Source organism: Xyrauchen texanus, chromosome 46, assembly GCF_025860055.1.
Source record: "Xyrauchen texanus isolate HMW12.3.18 chromosome 46, RBS_HiC_50CHRs, whole genome shotgun sequence".
In the NCBI taxonomy this organism is placed as follows: domain Eukaryota; kingdom Metazoa; phylum Chordata; class Actinopteri; order Cypriniformes; family Catostomidae; genus Xyrauchen; species Xyrauchen texanus.
The window spans coordinates 24,430,706-24,450,375 of NC_068321.1; the positions used below are offsets into that span (position 1 = coordinate 24,430,706).

Below are 19,670 nucleotides of genomic sequence, written 5' to 3' on the forward strand. Positions count from 1 at the left end.
AATGAACAAAAGCTGCAGAGAAAAATATAGACAAAAAATATTCTGTTATGATACGTTAATTTCATATGAATAAAAATGACAAAAAAAAAAAAAGGAAACTAACGGGGGAAACACGACGCAGCACGAAATGACGCTCGTTTAGTAAAATACGTGTTTTTCAGTCAGAAAATAAACAAAGTAATGTTTTATGATGCGTGTCCGTTTTCTGAATTTAAATAATTTCATTTATAAGCTATGAATAGGCTTATCAACAATTTTACTGAAAAAAGATTATTCATAATTTCCCAGAGTATCCAGTAATTTATGTTATTTATTATTATACAAGTATTTGGTTTTGTACAATACATTATTGCAGTAAAATGAGGTATACAATAATTATCACAAATATGTATATTTTAAATGTACAAAGATATCAAGTAAAAATGTATTGAAGACATGATAATATGTTAACATTTTTGAAATTGTGATATATATATTTGATCTATACAAACCAAGAAACAACAGACAGAGAACAAGGTATTATTATTACTCCAGTATTTGGCATTATTACAAAACACAAAAAGTGGTATATAAAGTAATTAGCATTATTACAAAGATGAACCTGGAAATACAATGTATTTTCTATCAAGTACAGAATGTTTCAATCAAGTTTTGATTACAGTTGAAGTCAGACGTTTACATACACTTTAGCCAAATATATTTAAACTCAGTTTTTCACAATTTCTGACATTTAATCGTAGAAAACATTCCCTGTCTTAGGTCAGTTCGGATCACTACTTTATTATAAGAATGTGAACTGTCAGAATAATAGTCGAGAGAATGATTTATTTCAGCTTTTATTTCTATCATCACATTCCCAGTGGGTCAGAAGTTTTCATACCCTTTGTTAGTATTTGGTAGCATTGCCTTTAAATTGTTTAACTTTGGTCAAACGTTTTGGGGATCATTCCACAAGCTTCTCACAATAAGTTGCTGGAATGTTGTCCCATTCATCCAGACAGAACTGGTGTGCCTGAGTCAGGTTTGTAGGCCTCCTTGCTCGCACACGCTTTTTCAGTTCTGCCCACACATTTTCTATCGGATTGAGGTCAGGGCTTTGTGATTGCCACTCCAATACCTTGACTTTGTTGTCCTTGAGCCATTTCCAAAGCTAGCAACTTTGGAGGCATGCTTGTGGTCATTGTCCATTTGCGACCGAGCTTTAACGTCATGGCTGATATCTTGAGATGTTGCTTCAATATATCCACATAATTTTCCTTCTGCATGATCCCATCTATTTTGTGAAGTGCACCAGTGCCTCCTGCAGCAAAGCACCCCCACAACATGATGCTGCCACCCCCATGCTTCATGGTTGGGATAGTGTCCTTCGGCTTGCAAACCTCACCCTTTTTCCTCCAAACATAACGATGGTCATTATGGCCAAACAGTTAAATCTTTGTTTCATCAGACCAGAGGACAATTCTCAAAAAAGTAAGATCTTTGGCGGTTTTGAAGCAGTGGCTTCTTCCTTGCTGAGCAGCCTTTCAGGTCACGTCGATATAGGACTCGTTTTACTGTGGATCTAGATACTCATCCACCAGTTTCCTCCAGCATCTTCACAAGGTCCTTTGCTGTTGTTCTGGGATTGATTCGCACTTTTCGCACCGAACTACGTTCCTCTCTAGGAGACAGAATGAGTCTCCTTCCTGAGCGGTATGGTGGCTGCGTGGTCCCATGGTTGCGTAATATTGTTTGTACAGATGAACGTGGTACATTCAGGCATTTGGAAATTGCTCCCAAGGATGAACCAGACTTGTGGAGGTCTACAATTTTTTTCTGAGGTCTTGGCTAATTTCTATTGATTTTCCCATGATGTCAAGCAAACAGGCAACGAATCTAAAGATAAGCCTTAAAATACATCCACAGGTACATCTCCAGTTCAGTACACCTCAAATCAGAAGCTAATTGTCTAAAGGCTTGACATAATTTTCTGGAATTTCCCAAACTGCGTAAAGGCACTGTTAAATTACTGTATGTAAACTTCTGACCCACTGGAATGGTGATACAGTCAATTAAAAGTGAAACAATCTGTCTGTAAATAATTGTTGGAATAATGACTCAAGTCATGCACAAAGTAGATGTCCAAAACGACTTGCCAAAACTATCATTGGCTAATTTGAAATATATTGAGTGGTTAAAAAATGAGTTTTAATAACTTCAACCTAAGTGTATTTAAATTTCTGACTTCAACTGTAAATATAAAATCTAAGGATTGTTATTTTCATACTTATAGAAATTAGTACATAAACACACAGACAGAGATCTTTAAGTAGTGGTTTATGATGTGGACAAATCAGAGAAGCCAACACTAAGATCCGGAATTCTGTTTACGGATCTGACCAGGTTGCCGTGGAAACGTCACTGACTGTCCTGGAGGAAAAAAAAAAATCAAATAGCTTCAAGTATAAACCAATTAATTTATTTCAGAAACACTTAAATCTTTCATCACACCCATAAGAAATATTTAACATATAGTGCTCCTGAACTAAGTATGCTGTTAACTATAACTGTGACTATATATATATATATATATATATATATATATATATATATATATATATACACACATATAGCCACAACTCCAATTCCAAAAAGTTGGGACAGTATGAAAAATGCTAATTAAAAGTAGTGATTTGTAAACTATACTGTATGCACACTTTGCTATATTGAAAGCACTACAACTACACATTATATGATATTTTAACTTGTGAATTTCATTGTTTTAAAAATGTACATTAATTTCAAATCAGATGATTTCAACACACTCCAATACATTTGAGACAGGGGCAATTTAAGACTAATAACAATTTGACAAGTTAAAATAACAAGGCGATGTGAAACAGGAGATGTTAAACAGGTGAGGCACTCATGTCATAGTATATTATCGATATTCTCAACTCTCTTGGAATCAGACAAAATGTGACAGGATCAACTCATCGCCGTAATCATACCCTAGAGCGATGACATCTCAGATCATTACCATGTCTCTTGTATGTTGCGATCATCTAATATCACTCAATCTACACCATGCCATCATTCAGGTAGAACTATTCTTTCATCCACTAAAGACAGCTTCACTAATAATCTCCCAGAATTGTCTCACATAAACAGTAAGCCAAAAAGTCTAGAAGAACTTAATGTAATAAAGTATAAATAGTTTTCCCTATCACACTTGATAGTGTCGCCCCCCTTCGATTAAAACAATTAAAGAAAAAATCCTTGCACCATGGTACAATGATCAGACTCATGCTCTCAAGAACGCAGCTCGGAAAATGGCGCGCAAGTGGAAGAATACAAAATTAGAGGTATTTTGCGGTGCATGGAAGGAGAGTGTCTGTGGCTACAGAAAATCAAAAAGCCACAACATGTATGTTAGATCCAATACCAACTAAGCTTTTAAAAGAGGTATTCCCAGTCATCTCAGAACCTCTTCTTAATATTATTAACTCCTCACTATCCTTAGGACATGTCCCAAGAAACTTGTCAGTTTTCATACCGCTTATTAAGAAGACACAACTTGATCCTGGAGAATTGGCTGATGTTAGACCGATTTCAAATCTCCCATTTATGTCGAAAATACTAAAAAAGGTAGTGCCATCCCAACTATGTTCATTTCTATAGAGAAATAGTATATATTAACAATTTCAGTCAGGATTTAGGCCCCATGACAGTACAGAGACTCCACTTATCAGAGTTACAAATGACTTAATCTTATCATTTGAACACAGCTACATTTCTCTTCTAGTGCTTTTAGATCTTAGTGTTGCCTTCGACATGATAGACAACATTCTCTAGAATAGGCTGGAGAATTATGTTGGCATTAGTGGACATGCGTTAGCATGGTTTAGGTCCTATTTATCAGACGTTACCACTTTGTACGTGTAAACAAGGAATTCTCAATCAAACAAAAGTATGGATTGCCACAGGGATCAGTTTTAGGGCCTCTGCTTTTCTCCTTGTATATGCTTCCCCTGGGAGATATTATCAGGAATCATGTAATAAGTTTCCACTGCTATGCCAACTATACCCAACATTATATTTCTTCAAACCCAATGAAAATTCACAATTCTCCAAATTAGCAGAGTGTATCAATGAAATCAAAGATTGGATGGCCAGAAATTACCTTCAACTAAATTCCGACAAAACAGAGGTACTAATTATTGGACCAAAAACCAAATAAGCAGCTAAAATATAATTTGACACTCTATGGATGTGCTGTCAGCAAAGAAATGTGGTGTTATATTTGATACCAATCTGTCCTTTGAACATCAAATTTCCAATGTTTGTAGAACAGCATTCTTCCACCTAAGAAATATTTCTAAATTACGACACATGCTCGCTGTTGCCGATGCCAATAAACTAATTCATGCTTTCATGACCTCTAGACTAGATTATTGTAATGCATTACTGGGAGGATGTCCAGCAAGTTAAATAAATAAACTTTAATTGGTTCAAAATGCAGCAGCCAGAGTGCCAACGAGAACCAAGAAATATGATCATATTAGCCCCATTTTATCATCGTTACATTGACTACCTGTTAATAATTAAAAAAATTATGTTAACTACGTACAAAGCTTTGAATGGTCTAGCTCGCAGTACTTAAGTGACCTTCTGACATGCTATATTCCATCATGTTCAATACAATCACAAAATTTGGGCTTGTTAATAATTCCAAAAATATCAATATCCACAAAAGGATCCTTTTCCTATTTGATTCCTACACTATGGAATAGTCTCCCTAACACTGTTCAGGATGCAGACACACTCCCTCAGTTTAAGTCTAGATTAAAGACACCTAATTTATCCATCAAAATCACAATTAGGCTGCTTTAGTCAGGTCTGCCGGAACCAGAAACATCTATCATGATCTATAACTCTGCATAAAATTCAATGGCATCTAAGCTAATATAATGTTTTTTTGTTTCTATGTCTCAATCTTGGGATTCATATCCCGAGGTTACCAGAGCCACACAGATCCAACTCTGTTCCTGCTTGGTGTCGGACTCCACTCCTGAAAGATGATGACAAACTACAGCCGGTAACAGCCAGACATCACTTAAGTCTGTCTTAAGGATGAACTGTTGCCATCTCCAAATGAAGACACTGAATACTTCATATGCCACTTGCTGAATCTTGGATTTAGGGTGGAACCCACTGAACCTCACCGAAACGACCTACAGTTTGAACTGCGATGCACCTCACTGATCTCTGCCTGCATCACCTCGGTCTAATGATGGCCTACACTCTTGAAATGGAATACATAGACTATCATTTAATCAGCCAACTAACAAAGGACAATGCATCTATGTGAACTTCTGCAGGTAATCCAGGATGGACTTCAAAGACATGAATCATTAAACTTAAAGTAAAATAAAAAATTATATATTTTTTTTAAACAATGGACCTTAACACTTAGTCTACAAATTTAAAACCACGACTTGAACTGCACATAAATAACTAACATTATATTCATGATGTTAGTCAGAAGGGAACTGGCCCCCACAATGAGCTTGGATTCTCTATTTTTCTCTATTAACCAACATCTTATGGAGTTTTGTGTTCCTTGCCACAGTTGCCTTTGGCTTGCTCACAGGTGTTCAAAATACACGGCATGGGTAACTCGCACATCTGTGAAGGCACCATTAATGCAGACAGATAAGTGCAAATTTTGGAGCAGCATATACTGCCATCCAGCACTGTCTTTTCCAAGGACGTCCCAGCATTTTCACAGGACAACTTCAAACCACATACTGGCCAAATAAGCAGAGAGTGCAGGTGCTAGATTGGCGTGTCAGCAGTCCTGACCATCTCCAATTGAGAATGTGTGGTGCATTATGAAGCGCACAATACGGCAACGAAGACCCCGTACAACTGTGCAGCTGAAGACCTGCATAATGGATGAATGGGGGAAAATGCCACTTTTAAACTTAACAAACTTGTGTCTTCAGTGCCCAAATGCTTAATAAGTTTTATAAGAAGAAATGGTGATGTTTCACAGTGGTAAACACTTGACTGTCCCATCGTTTTTGGAGTGTGTTGCAATCATCTTTGAAATGACTGTACATAAAAAAATGTAAATAAATATTAAAAATGAAATTCACAAGGTAAAACCTCATATAATGTGTAGTTGTAATGCTTTCAATATAGCAAATGGTGAATATAATTTACAAATCATTCCTTTTTGTTTCATCACGGTCCCAAACGTTTCTGAATTGGTGTTGTGTGTGTGTATGTGTATATATATATATATATATATATATATATATATATATATATATATATATATATATATAAAACAGTACCTATAGCCCATACAAAAGTTACTGCCTCAATACTAGGGTGTTGCATTAGAAGTTTGTTTAATAAATATATGTAATAGTAATAATGATGTTTGGCTTGGCACTTGGGTTAATTTATTTGAGTTCACTGTTGTTTATAATGCATTTATTACCTGGAATAAGTGGGATTGTGGTTCCAGTGTCTAGGACAACTTCCAGAGCATACGGTTCCTTACTCCCAGAATCCTCTGCTGGCTTCCTTACCATGACGCTCACTTCATCACCTTTTATTAACCAATCCATCTTATTGCCAAGGTAACTCACACCTTTTACAATGAGTGCATCAACTTCCTGTGGCAGCAATGGAGCAAAGGCAAGGCACTCCTTCTGCACTCTAAAACAAAACATAAAATACCAACAAATCTACTGTAAATATTACATTGTGTCATGTCCAGGTGTGATATTATAAAGTGACTAGTGCCCAAGCATCCATTTCGTGTTAATTTAGGAATTTCTACCCAAAACAGGCACAATCACAACAAGTGTTAGCCACGCCCACAGAAAAATTACATTGGTCCAAAATGCCAGTTCCATTCCGAACACAGCCAATAGAGCGCAACAGTTCCCGCCCACTTTTTCAGCCGTATTGTTTCTAGAATTACACACGACATCACAGACTTTGTTCTGGGGCAAAAAAAGTATTTGAAAATCAGACAAGAAGACAAAAGGTACAAGACTGTGTACTTACCGTCTTTAATGAGGTCACAAACTACAATCCCATAAAGCACTGCGAATGATGTCATTAAATAAAAAACGATGGGAATATATAAAACTACTGATTTTAGGTTGTTGATTAAAACTATAGAAACAATATATTTTTAGTTGAAATAACACGGATGGATGGCTTCAACGGAAGCATATACCATCGATGAACAACCTCGTAGCTCACGGTAGATCTGTCTTTAAAGTTTTATAAGTTATCGTTGAAAATAATTTCATTTACGGGATAAATGAATGGGATTTTTCCTTCCGGAATCAGAATGTTGCGCTCTTTTCACTTAACAATCTTTAAAAAAGTAGGCAGTATACAGTATTTACTGCGCAATATTCAGTAAGTAGTTAAGAAAAGTAAGAAAAAGCGAGAATCACCTAAAGCCAGAGTAACCAAAGAGCACTGCCTGCAGAAAACCGCCCATACCAGTGAGGAAGTTTACACAACCAGAACCATCAGATGACTCACTCCATACCTGAACATAGAGAGAAGGAGTGAGAATAATAAACGTGCATAAAAGTAATACTAGACAACTAGATTGCCGCTTTTCCACCATCGGGCTGAATAGTTCTCATCACAAAACTGTATCATTCCATGCCGATCTGGGCCAGTTGCCACGGTTACAGATTCTTTTTCCACTGTGATGCAGTGAAATCAGGAGAATGTACGCAACAGCATAACGATGTGAAAGGTAAACATTGGAGCGCCTGCACTATGGAGGATGATCGCATGTTTCAGATTTTAGGACTACTTTTTCACCCTGGTGTTACTACGCTAACAAACAGCAATAAACAAACCATGTCGCAAAAAGTAAAGAGAAAAAGGCGAGAGGATTACCATCATTTGCTGAGGGCTTGTGTTTGCCACCTGACACGAAAATGCAGAAAGGCCTATAAATTCCCAGATTAGCTAAAAAGGATATTTATTAACAAAACATTATTAAAGGATTATATGATAATAGTATATGAGAACATATTGACGTATTTTGAGTTTAAATGCGCTAGTAATCCACTTCCCTGATGGAAAAGGCGTTAAGAAAAATAAACGTAGGCTACAATACTAGTTAAAACGTAATAAAACCATAGCTAACCATGCCAAGAATTCCAGGCCGAAAATGGTTTATAATCGTGCCATGCCAAACCGTGCACCAGTGGAAATGCTACTGTAACCATTCCGTACCGTGCTCAGAACCGTTCGGGGCGATGGTGGAAAACCGGCTAATGTAAATCTATGGGATTTTTCCCATTTTCAATGTCCACTTTGCAAAACAATGTACAGTGCAACTGGAAAGTATTCACAGCGCTTCACTTTTTCCACATTTTGTTATGTAACAGCCTTATTCCAAAATGGATTAAATTCACAGCTTTTGCTCAATACTTCGTTGAAGCACCTTTGGCACCAATTACAGCCTCAAGTCTTTTTGAGTATGATGCTACAAGCTTGGCACACCTATTTTTGGGCAGTTTCACACATTCTTCTTTGCAGGACCTCTCAAGCTCCATCAGGTTGGATAGGGAGCATCGGTGCACTGCCATTTTCAGATCTCTCCAGAGATGTTCAATCTGGTTTAAGTCTGGGCCACTCAAGGACATTCACAGAGTTGTCCTGTAGCCACTCCTTTGTTATCTTGGCTGTATCCTTACTGTATGTAAGGGTCGTTGTCCTGTTGGAAGATGAACCTTCACCCCAGTCTGAGGTCCAGAGCACTCTGGAGCAGGTTTTCAACAAGGATATCTCTGTGCATTGCTGCATTCATCTTTCCCTCGATCCTGACTAGTCTCCCAGTTCCTGCTGCTGAAAAACATCCCCACAGCATGATGCTGCCACCACCATGCTTCACTCTAGGGATAGTATTGGCCAGGTGTTGAGCGGTGCCTGGTTTCCACCAGACATGACGCTTGCCATTCAAGCCAAAGAGTTCAATATTTGTTTCATCAGACCAGATAATTTTGTTTCTCATGGTCTGATAGTCCTTAAGGTGCCTTTTGGCAAACTCCAGGCGGACTGTCATGTGCCTTTTACTGAGGAGTTGCTTCCGTCTGGCCACTCTACCATACAGGCCTGATTGGTGTAGTGCTGCATTGATGGTTGTTCTTCTGGAAGGTTCTCCTCTCTCCACAGAGAAATGATGGAGCTCTGTCAGAGTGACCATCAGGTTCTTGGTCACCTCCCTGACTAAGGCCCTTCTCCCCGATCGCTCAGTTTGGCCGGGCGGTCAGCTTTAGGAAGAGTCCTGGTGGTTCCAAAGTTCTTCCATTGACGGATGATGGAGGCCACTGTGCTCATTGGGACCTTCAATGCTGCAGACATTTTTCTGTTTGAATTCTGCACATTTTGGAAAAAGTAGTATACAGTTTCACCTGGGTATTCCATGTGTAATTGGTCCTGCTCAACCCGCTCCGAACGGGACTCGAACCAGCAAGACACTGGTATGGGAGGCGGCGCGCTAACTAGGAGGCTAAAGGCTACAGACGCTAGCGTCAGTCGCTAGTGCACCTCTTGAGGTCAGGAGAGTGAGGTTTATACACATTGCACAGCTATCTACCAGCTGGCCACCATTACACATGCATAGAGAGAATCTGCATACTGTGCAAAGTATATATACTGCAGAAATAATGAGTACTTTGCAATTACCTGGAATGGTTTCTGGATATTTTTGAAGCATTTTTGCAGAAGTTTTTGTGCATTTTCAGTCTCACCAAGTTCAAGCCAACCCACAGCAAACATGCCCTGCACAAACACACACACACACACACACACACACACACACACACACAGTATAGTGCATGAAAAATCCAGATTAAGAGAAATATGGCAGGAAAATCAAGTTTTACAGAGAATTTATAGAAAACTAAAATATATAAAAAAAAATACTTCCAATAATAATCATTAAAACATGGTATTCACATCTGGTCCATGAGCCAAGTTTAAAGGTCTGGTGTGGTGTGTGAATTACCCAGGTCATGGCCGGACCAAGGGGATTTGTGACGGCCTCATAGATTTCCAGATCATTCCGTCTGACCTCTGAGGTCATGGGAATACCAAGAGGGTATCCGAGCAACACTGTGTCCGCCTGCTTGACTTCAGTACCTGTGAAATTTACAACAAATCTGTAAAAACAGCAGCATTCACAATGACAGTATTCACACTAACACCTTTAAGTTTATCCAAAACCAAAATATTCATCAATTCATAATACAGATTGTATTATTTTCGAGCTGTGGCTGACGTGTGCTTGTTTAAACGTACAGTATAACATGAGGGCAACTCACCCTGAATGTAGCTGTCAAACTCTGGGTGATATTGCAGTTTTGAGTCAAATGGAATTTTTATCTTGTCTGAAACTTCCTGCCACTCAGGAGGAGCGGGCTGTGCTAAAATGTTGGCCAACTCCAAAGCAAACCGCAGACTAAATATTAGAAAAAAAAAGGGGTTTGTTTGCATCCCTAACCCTAAGTATGAGCAATAGTCATGGTGATTCTTGCCTTGCACACCTGCGTTGGGCGACAGCATTTGTGAACACTGAGTTGTCAACATTGAAGTAGTACTCATCAGGAGGCATCACCCCTAATGCACAAACAAAGACACAATACCTCACAAATAAATCCATTACAAACAAGCTCTGGCAAAGTTTGCACTGGATCTCATGCAGCATTTCAATTACTTCAAACAAGCAAATAAATTCATTCATGATATCAATTTGTAAGACAACCTAAAAAGCTAATTCGCCATCATGACCCATGGGAATATCAGGTGGGTTTGTAGAATAGCAGATTTCCGCGCAAATTATGGTCGATGCAAGTTTCGTCTTCAGCACAGCCATGGCACATTTTCCAAAGTAAAGGTCTCTGCAGAAAAGTAATTGAATGTATTTTTTTAATTTGTTGGGATTTTCTCTTCTTTTCTCCCCAACTTTGGCATGCCCAATCCCCAATGTGGCCTAGGTCCTCATGGTGGCGTAGTGACTCGCCTAAATCCAGGTGGCAGAGGGCAAATCTCATCACGTGGCTTGTTGAGCGCATTAACGCGGAGACCTAGTGTGTATGGAGGCATCCATGCACAACTCACCATGTGCCCCACCGAAACTGAGAACCACATTATAGCGACCACGAGGAGGTAACCCCAATGTGACTCTACCCACCCTAGCAACCGGGCCAATTTGGCTGCTTAGGATACCTGACTGGAGTCACTCAGCATGCCCTGGATTCAGACTTGGGACTCTATTCGCCCTCCACCACCTGGATTTAGGCGAGTCACTATGCCACCATGAGGACCTAGGCCACATTGGGGAGAAAAGAAGAGAAAATAGGAAATCTGTTCTGCAGAGACCTATACTTTGAAGAATGTGGCGTGGCTGTGCTGAAGACGAAATTTGCATCAAATTGGGCATTCCAAATTGGGGAGAAAAAGGGGAGGAAAATAAAAAGAAATGCTCATTCTGGTTTGGAAACTCCCATTGATTTCTACACTGAGATGACCTACATTCATTGGTTAGTTTAGAAGCCCATCCCGGTTGAAAAACTACACATCCGTAGTAGCTCGTGGCCAAAAGAGTGTACTTATACAGACTGAGTGCTCTTATGTGCGCAAGACCAAATAGAACGTGGAAAACGAAGTGTAGCCTAGCCTTTAAAAATTCTATAGGGCTCTAACAAGCTAATTCTCAGCAAACTGACCAGAGCTGCGTTTCACAAAAGCATCATAAGTCTAAGTAGATCGTAGAAACCATTCGGTCCATCGGTGCCTACGATCAACGTAAGCTTGCAATGCTTTTGGGAAAAGCAGCCCAGCTCGATTACTTAAAAAGTTTTTTTTCTCAAATAAAAATGTAAAAAGTAACATGTTATACTTTGACTCATTCCTCCTAAAAAGTATATGCATGCATTGCATTGCAAAGCTCAATACTTTGTAAATCTCCATTTCTGGTTATTTGCATGAATGATTATGTCACTTTGTTTACCTTTAATGTGATACTGCTGGTCAGTGGGGTCCCAAGTTACCCGGGAAACCCAGTAGTCAGCAACGCCCCAAACCACCTCGCTGCCCCGACCTTCCTTAAACATTTCAAGGTCCTACATGAGGAACGAAACACGGAGCACGTTTTGCTAAAGAGTTCAATGTGCCGTTGTGGTAAAACAGTGTGTGTAGTATGTGTTCAGTACCTGTGTGAGGTAAAAGTACTGTTCGAATGCGAAAACCACATCTCCATTGATGTGAATCTCTTGCTCTGCATATACGTCCTCTGGACACACGTCTTGGCCCGTTACTGCACTTTCCCAAGCAAACTTCAACCCCTGATAAAACAGTAGCATTGAGGACCACTCGACCAGGTAGAAAAACTTTCTCTCAATACCGGTACCTTCATTTTGTTACATATTTCTTGTTTAAAGTGATACGTCACATAAAAATGTAACTTCTGTCATTACGTACTCATCATCATGTAGTTCTAAACCCATTTAACATTCTTTCTCCCGTGGAACAAAGGAGATGTTTCAAGACCATGACAGTGGATAGTGCTTCACTTTAAAGCTTAAAAAGGACCCAAATGATTCATAAAAGTAGTACATGTGACTTGCGCATCATATTCCAAGCCTTCTGAAGACATACGATAGGTTTTGGTGCAAATGAACCTGAAATACAAGTCATTTTTTTCAATTAAAATCTTCGTTGTGTGTTTTTGAGCGCTATGTATGAGAGAAGCTTGTTACTTTCCTTAAAAAGTTACAATATAGCATAACAAGTAACTTTTAGGATTAATGCAACAATGTAACGTGTTGCTTTTAACGTTAACAGTAAGCGTTCACGCAAGCGCTCGTTTTTTCCCGCACTAAGCAACAGGTTTTCGGATGAACACGTGAGCTACTGTGAATTAGCTTCTCTCATAACGCCTATGAACGTGAAGCAGACGCCACGATTTTCACTGAAATATCCTTCCGAAGTATTGGAGTATGACGCACGTCTCACATTTGATACTTTTATGATACCTTTGGGTTACTTTTAACATTTAAAAGTGACATAATATCTACTGCCCTTGTATTAAAAAGATGAAGGAAGAACACCCACTGTACCTTGAATCCCATCTGTTGGGCATTTGCTTGAGCACCCTCTATGGTTTTTACACGGTATTGTAGTACCGCCTTTGCCAGATTGGGATAAAACAGTGCAATACCAGGATACATCCATGTGTCCTATGGGGGAGCCAGAGAGCCAGAGTTAATCTTACACCACACCAATGTAAAACTGCCAAAAGTCTCTCATCATTTACTCACCCAGATGTGCATGACTTTCTTCTGCTGAACTCAAAGTAAGATTTTTAGAAGAATATCTCAGCTCTGTAGGTCCACACAATGCAAGTGAATGGTGGCCAGTACTCTGAAGCACCAAAAAGCACATAAAGACAGCATAAAAGTAATCTATATCTTCAGAAGCAATATGATTGGTGTGTAAGAAACAGATCCATATTTCCAAGTCCTTTTTTACTATAAATTCTCCTCCCTGCCCAGTACATGGCGATATGCATGAAGAATTTGAAACAAAAACAATAGAAGAAGAATGTGAAAGTGAAAGTGTGGATTTAAAGTTAAAAGGACTTCAATAATGATCTGTATCTCACCCACACTTTTCATATAGTTTACGAGGACATGGATTAAACCACTGGAGTCATATGGGTTACTTTTATGCTGCCTTAATGTGATTTTTGGAGCTTAAACTTTCTGGTCTGCATTTTCTTGCATTGTATGGACCTACAGTGCTGAGATATTCTTCTAAAAATCTTCATTTGGTTTCAGCAGAAGAAAGTCATACACATCTGGGATGGTATGAGTGTGAATAAATGATGAGAGAATATTTGTTTTGAGTGTACTCTCCCTTTAAGACATGTGCTGTCAGTCGATTCCATTTTTATTCGCAATTAATCGCTTTATTTATTGTACTTAATCGCAATTAAATTGCAGATTTTAAAAGTGCTAAAATTTGATATTATATATATATATATATATATATATATATATATATATATATATATATATATATACTATATATTTTCTTGCCAAAAATCATTTATTTCCATTTTTAGGAAAGAATACAAAACAATATGTAGCAATATAATGCTTTTCCAAACAAAGCCTTCCACAATGAAAAGATAGAAATGCACTAATATCGCACCAACTCAATTAACATTAAACATCTCCCAAAGTCTTTAAGTGGGACTTTGACTAAATGAAAGAACTAGTCCCCCCATATAGAGGTTGCATATTCATTGCAATGGGCATTTAATCGCTTAAAGTCTCATCCTTCTCAATATTAATCTGCCGGTAGACTGTGGCTATCCACTTTGTTACAGCAATCGTGAAGCTGCGTACACGATTCGCATCAGAGTGTCAACGTCAGCGCCGCGAGCCGCTTCCAACTCACCGTGAAAAGTGTTTGCAAACAAACACACTTATAAAGGCTGAAAAATACTTGGGCTTGTTTCTATCATAAGAGAATACGTAACAGTCAACTAGCGTGTTTCAACAGTACCGCCCATAGAATGCTCATGGGACCGCTGTGTTATGCTGTTTTATGCTAAGCTTTATGTCTCATCTGGGTAGAAAGGCTCTGGTGCGTCAGTGCGTCAGTGTAATGAATCAGGGCGGACACATTACAAAGGATCCGCCCTTCACACCAGTGCTTATGCTGTATTAATGATAAATGCATTAATCGTAATTAAGAATTTTTTTTTTTTTTAAGTAGCGAACATAACGCAATACAGTAATTAACGTTACATTCCATAAAAAGTTACATAATGTGATGAGACATTTTTACATAAAACTTGTACATAACTTACCTGGTCCCAGAACACATGCCCGTGGTAATCCTCTTCTTTGCTCCCAGTTGACAAGCCCCCAGGACTAACCCCCCCAAAAGAACTAGTTGCTTCACTTGAAGATGGGAATGCACCGAGAAGATAAAACATGCAGCCAATCAGAGCACGGTTCAGGCTTTCTGGTCCCACCACCTCAATGCTGCTCCCCATCCAAAGCTCCGCCCAGCTTCTCAGGTGGGAGGGACGTAAGTCACCAGTAGCAATAAGCTCCAAACCAGTATCAAAATATGATTGGGCATTCTCGCTGGTGTTGGCCACAGCAACCAGGAAAACCCAATTGGATTGGCTCTGATCGGGAGGGTGTGTAAGAGCAGATGCGATGGGCGTCCAGATCAGGTGCACAAATGGACGGATTCCTTCAGGGATTTCGGAAGACAAGGTCTGTCCAAATATGTGCCTGAAAGGAATAAAGGGTCACCTGATGGATTTGACTGAAATAAAAGTGAGAGGTGGTACACTTAAGATTCCATTTTGGATCAAATCCAGTTATGGTACAAAATGTATTAAATAATCTTGAAAATAATTATTGTTACATGTAGCGATGGACCGATATACAGTATGTATATATTTTTGAGATTACCACCATAATCAACAGATCAACAAAAATGTTTCCTCCCTACAGAGCCCTTTAGAGGACAGAGCAGGAATTTTTTTCTGTTTTGCGTTCACTCGCAGTATGTTTTTGCGTTAACTCGCAAAAAATTGTTTGCGTTCACTCGCAATACGTTTTTGTGTTCACTCGCACTACGTTTTTGCATTCAGTCGCAATACGTTTTTGCCTGTGAATGCAAAAACGTATTGAACGCAAACAATTTATTGCGAGTGAACGCAAAAACGTATTGCGAGCGAATGCAAAAACGTATTGCGAGTGAATGCAAAAACGTATTGCGAGTGAATGCAAAAACATATTGCGAGTGAACGCAAAAACGTATTGCGAGTGAACGCAAACAATTTATTGCGTTCACTCGCAATACGTTTTTGCGTTCACTCGCAATAAGTTTTGCGAGTGAACGCAATAAATTGTTTGCGTTCACTCGCAATACGTTTTTGCGTTCACTCGCAATATGTTTTTGCGTTCACTCGCAATACGTTTTTGCGTTCACTCGCAATAAGTTTTGCGTTCACTCGCAATACGTTTTTGCGTTCACTCGCAATAAATTGTTTGCGTTCACTCGCAATACGTTTTTGCATTCACTCGCGATACGTTTTGCGTTCATTCGCAATGTTTTGCGTTCACTCGCAATAAGTTTTGCATTCACTCGCAATACGTTTTTGCGTTCACTCGGTTACATTTGTTAAAATGAGTAAACATCAACTAACAATGAACAGTAATTCTACACCATTTATTAATCTTGGGTAATGTTAATTTCAACATATGATTTAAATCAAATGTTGTATATGTTAACAGTCTACATTAGCACTTTATTATAAGGTTACATTTGTAAACATTCGTTTATTTTTATTAATGTATTTTTTTTACACTTTTCTCCCAATTTTGAATGCCCCATTCCCACTACTTAGTAGGACCTCGTGGTGGCGCGGTTATTCACCTCAATCCGGGTGGCGGAGGACAAGTCTCAGTTGCCTCCGCTTCTGAGACTGTCAATCCTTGTATCTTATCATGTGACTCGTTGTACATGACACCGCGGAGACTCACAGCATGTGGAGGCTCATGCTACTCTCCACGACCACGAAGAGGTTACACCATGTGACTATACCCTCCCTAGCAACCGGGCCAATTTGGTTGCTTAGGAGACCTGGCTGGAGTCACTCAGCACGTCCTGGATTCGAACTCACGACTCCAGGTGTGATAGTCAGCGTCTTTACTCGATGAGCTACCCAGGCCCCCATTTGTAAATATTAGTAAATTAATTAGGTATCATTAACTAACAATGAACAAAATATTTTTTACAGTATTACAGTATTTTATGTTAGTTCAAAGTGCATTAATTAATGTGAACATTTACTTACACATTTTTTAAATCAAAAGTTGTGTATGTTGAAATTAACATTAAACATGATTGTAGTGGCCTTTTCCTATAAGCCAGGGCCAGGTGGTAAGATGTTCTTTACGCATAGTTTGGAATATACAATGACCACACATCAATATCCATTTCAGATGCTTTGTTGTCCATTTAATGAAAAATATATATAGAGAGAGAGTGTAACACGTTGCTCTATGGTAAGAACCATATGTTCCCGCTACCTGTCTCCTGATACAACCCATGGGAAGTTTAAATATCAAGCTAAATTAACTGGTGACCACACCCACACCACTAGTGCACACTGCCATCTAGTGGCTTGAACAATCATTTCATTTGGCTCCTACAATGATTAATAAATGCTGTAAAAGTATTATTCATTGTTAGTTCATGTTAACTAATGTTGGTAAATAATGTAAACAAATGTAACCTTATTTTATGGTGTTACCACAATATTACTCTAGTAAAACCATGATACCCACAAAATTATGATTTTTATTACCATCATTTTCCTGTATTATCACTATGGTTTTACTACGAATATCATAGTTAAAACACAGTATGGTTACTGTAATAAAAACATGGTAATTTTATTGCAAATAAATGCAAAACTATCGGGACGGCATGCAAAACTTATTGCGAGGGGTGGCAGACCATTTCCGAAACAAAATTCCCGTTTATTACAAGTCAAAAGTTTGCACACACTTTGTAAATAGTAATCTCATTTTTAATAGCAATCTCAATTATTTATTCCTTTAATTGTGCAGCCCGAGGAAAAGCAGCTTACAAGTGTACAGCATACATTTGAACTCTTTCAATACTGTTTAAAAAGCCATTGAATCATCGGTCGACCACTAGTTTCCTACAATCGCGGTCATCTTACAATAGCCCAAATCAGTTTATTTAGTGGATGAATGGCCTGCAACAATATTAAATCAGATTTGTCAAATCATTAACAGGAGCTGAAGATGTACCTTCCACCCTTGTAGTCTGGCGCGTTCTGGAAAGTGATGTCATCACTCTGGGGGTTGAAAAAACTCTCTAGCTGAATCGTGATTGGTTCAGCACTCAACACTAAACGCTTCAGGAAAACTTCCATGACTAGAATATTTGAGTGCTGCCGGTGAGCGTACAAAACCTGAGAAATCTCAACATGAGGAGTGACTACGGTATGAGAGAATATACCTGATACAGAGAGAGAAAGAGAGGATATATCATGAGGAATCAAACTTTCCTGGATCTGTTGAGATAAAATGCTAATAAGAGGCTGTTGTGGAACCCAACAGCAAACCCGCAGCCAGAGTGCGAGCAGATGAAAGCACTGTTGCTCATTTCACATGCGAAGGGGGGCGTTTCTTAAAGACACAGTAGCAACAAAACATTCATGAAAAAACTAATTATTTAGCAAAAACCTTACTTACATTACAACTAGACCTCAGGGGGGGAAAAATTTAATGATGCTAACCTGAGCGCATATCTAACTTGTACATGTGTTGTCCTACTTCCTCAGTCTTCATTTGAACCGCCAGTGGACAAGGAATGTTGGCACGGTGACAGTCCCCGCCCTCCCCATTATAAACCCCGCTCATATGCATAACTCTATTAAACACACTCCATCCCAGCAGGCCGTTGGCAAGCGGTGGCATGAAGCGAGGGTCAGAGGGTAGCGTGTCAGAGGTGAAGATGTATAGGTCAACCGGGTCAGAGGTCATTCTTGGGGAATTCCACCTTCTGCCAAAAGTAAACAGAAAGTTTGAAAGAAAAAATATATGACGGCTTATTCCAGATATAAAGTGTAAACAACAAGCAGGTAGTTGTTATTTTGTTGTCATGTGATGACAATAATAATAATAATAATAATTTTAAATTGTCATGGCAAGATTAGTTCATTGTCAGATGACACAAACACACAGAGACAAAATATTGAACAATAACATATTTATCTATCTATCTATCTATCTATCTATCTATATATATATATATATATATATATATATATTTTTTTTTTTTTTTTTTGTGCTAATAAAAAATAATGGACCATTATGACCAATTTATCATTACTTAAATAATAATGCTATATTATTTAAACTGTACATGATCTATACATTATTGTAGTATTTATTACACTGTCTTTAATTTATGCTGATTTAAATAAATACAAAAATTAAGAAATTGCTTTACAACACTCTTGCACCATTTTCTTCATGCAAAATATTATTTTGTATTTTTCCCCTTTTAATTTCAGGATCTGGACATGTTTTCCTGAGGTTCACCCTTATTGTACCCCTGTTGTAGGTCCCATTTAAGCTTTTGATAGCTCAGTGTAACTTTGACCATCATAAACACAGTACCAACCATTTAAAACTGTTTACAAGATATCAGACATTTTTCAACACTACTAATTGACTTTAAATGAATAAAAACAGCACATAAAAAAGGTTTGGTTTGTGACTAAACGCAAGTACTTACTGATGTATGAAACTTTTATCTGCAGAAAAGTTGCCGCTTTGCTGATCTTAGCGAATGTGGAAGAGGCGGAGATATAGTCAGGTGACTCCAATTGGGCGGGGCTTAGCATCTCTTCCGCTCTCTGTGGTCTCAATAAATTTATTTTAGGTATTATTTTTTTACTGTGTATTTTCAATTCAATGACGAACTTTGTCAGGGACATTATTAAAGCGTAAATAATTTCCTAGACCGCTGCTGCAGCAGGCCGTAAACAATTTCACGTG

General features: G+C 38.5%; 1 protein-coding gene across 1 annotated transcript; it reads right to left on the reverse strand.

Moving 5' to 3' along the window:
- Positions 1-534: 534 nt before the first annotated feature.
- On the reverse strand, positions 535-19,443 carry pgghg (protein-glucosylgalactosylhydroxylysine glucosidase). The gene is made up of 14 exons (XM_052119984.1): positions 19,408-19,443; positions 18,404-18,669; positions 17,913-18,123; positions 14,918-15,353; positions 13,158-13,277; positions 12,252-12,383; positions 12,050-12,161; positions 10,584-10,656; positions 10,362-10,498; positions 10,046-10,179; positions 9,724-9,819; positions 7,467-7,564; positions 6,491-6,711; positions 535-2,409 (listed from the first exon to the last, which is right to left on the reverse strand). Exons 2-14 carry the CDS (start codon positions 18,648-18,650, stop codon positions 2,348-2,350), a joined length of 2,079 nt encoding a protein of 692 aa, XP_051975944.1. The 5' UTR covers positions 18,651-18,669; positions 19,408-19,443; the 3' UTR covers positions 535-2,347.
- Positions 19,444-19,670: the final 227 nt, after the last annotated feature.

Coding starts and splice junctions, on each gene's coding strand:
- pgghg (XM_052119984.1), bottom strand. CDS start 18,650: ATGACCTCTGACCCGGTTGACCTATACATCTTCACCTCTGACACGCTA. Junction 18,124..18,403: donor CAAGTTAGATATGCGCTCAG/GTTAGCATCATT, acceptor TCTCTGTATCAG/GTATATTCTCTCATACCGTA. Junction 15,354..17,912: donor CCAGACTACAAGGGTGGAAG/GTACATCTTCAG, acceptor TATTCCTTTCAG/GCACATATTTGGACAGACCT.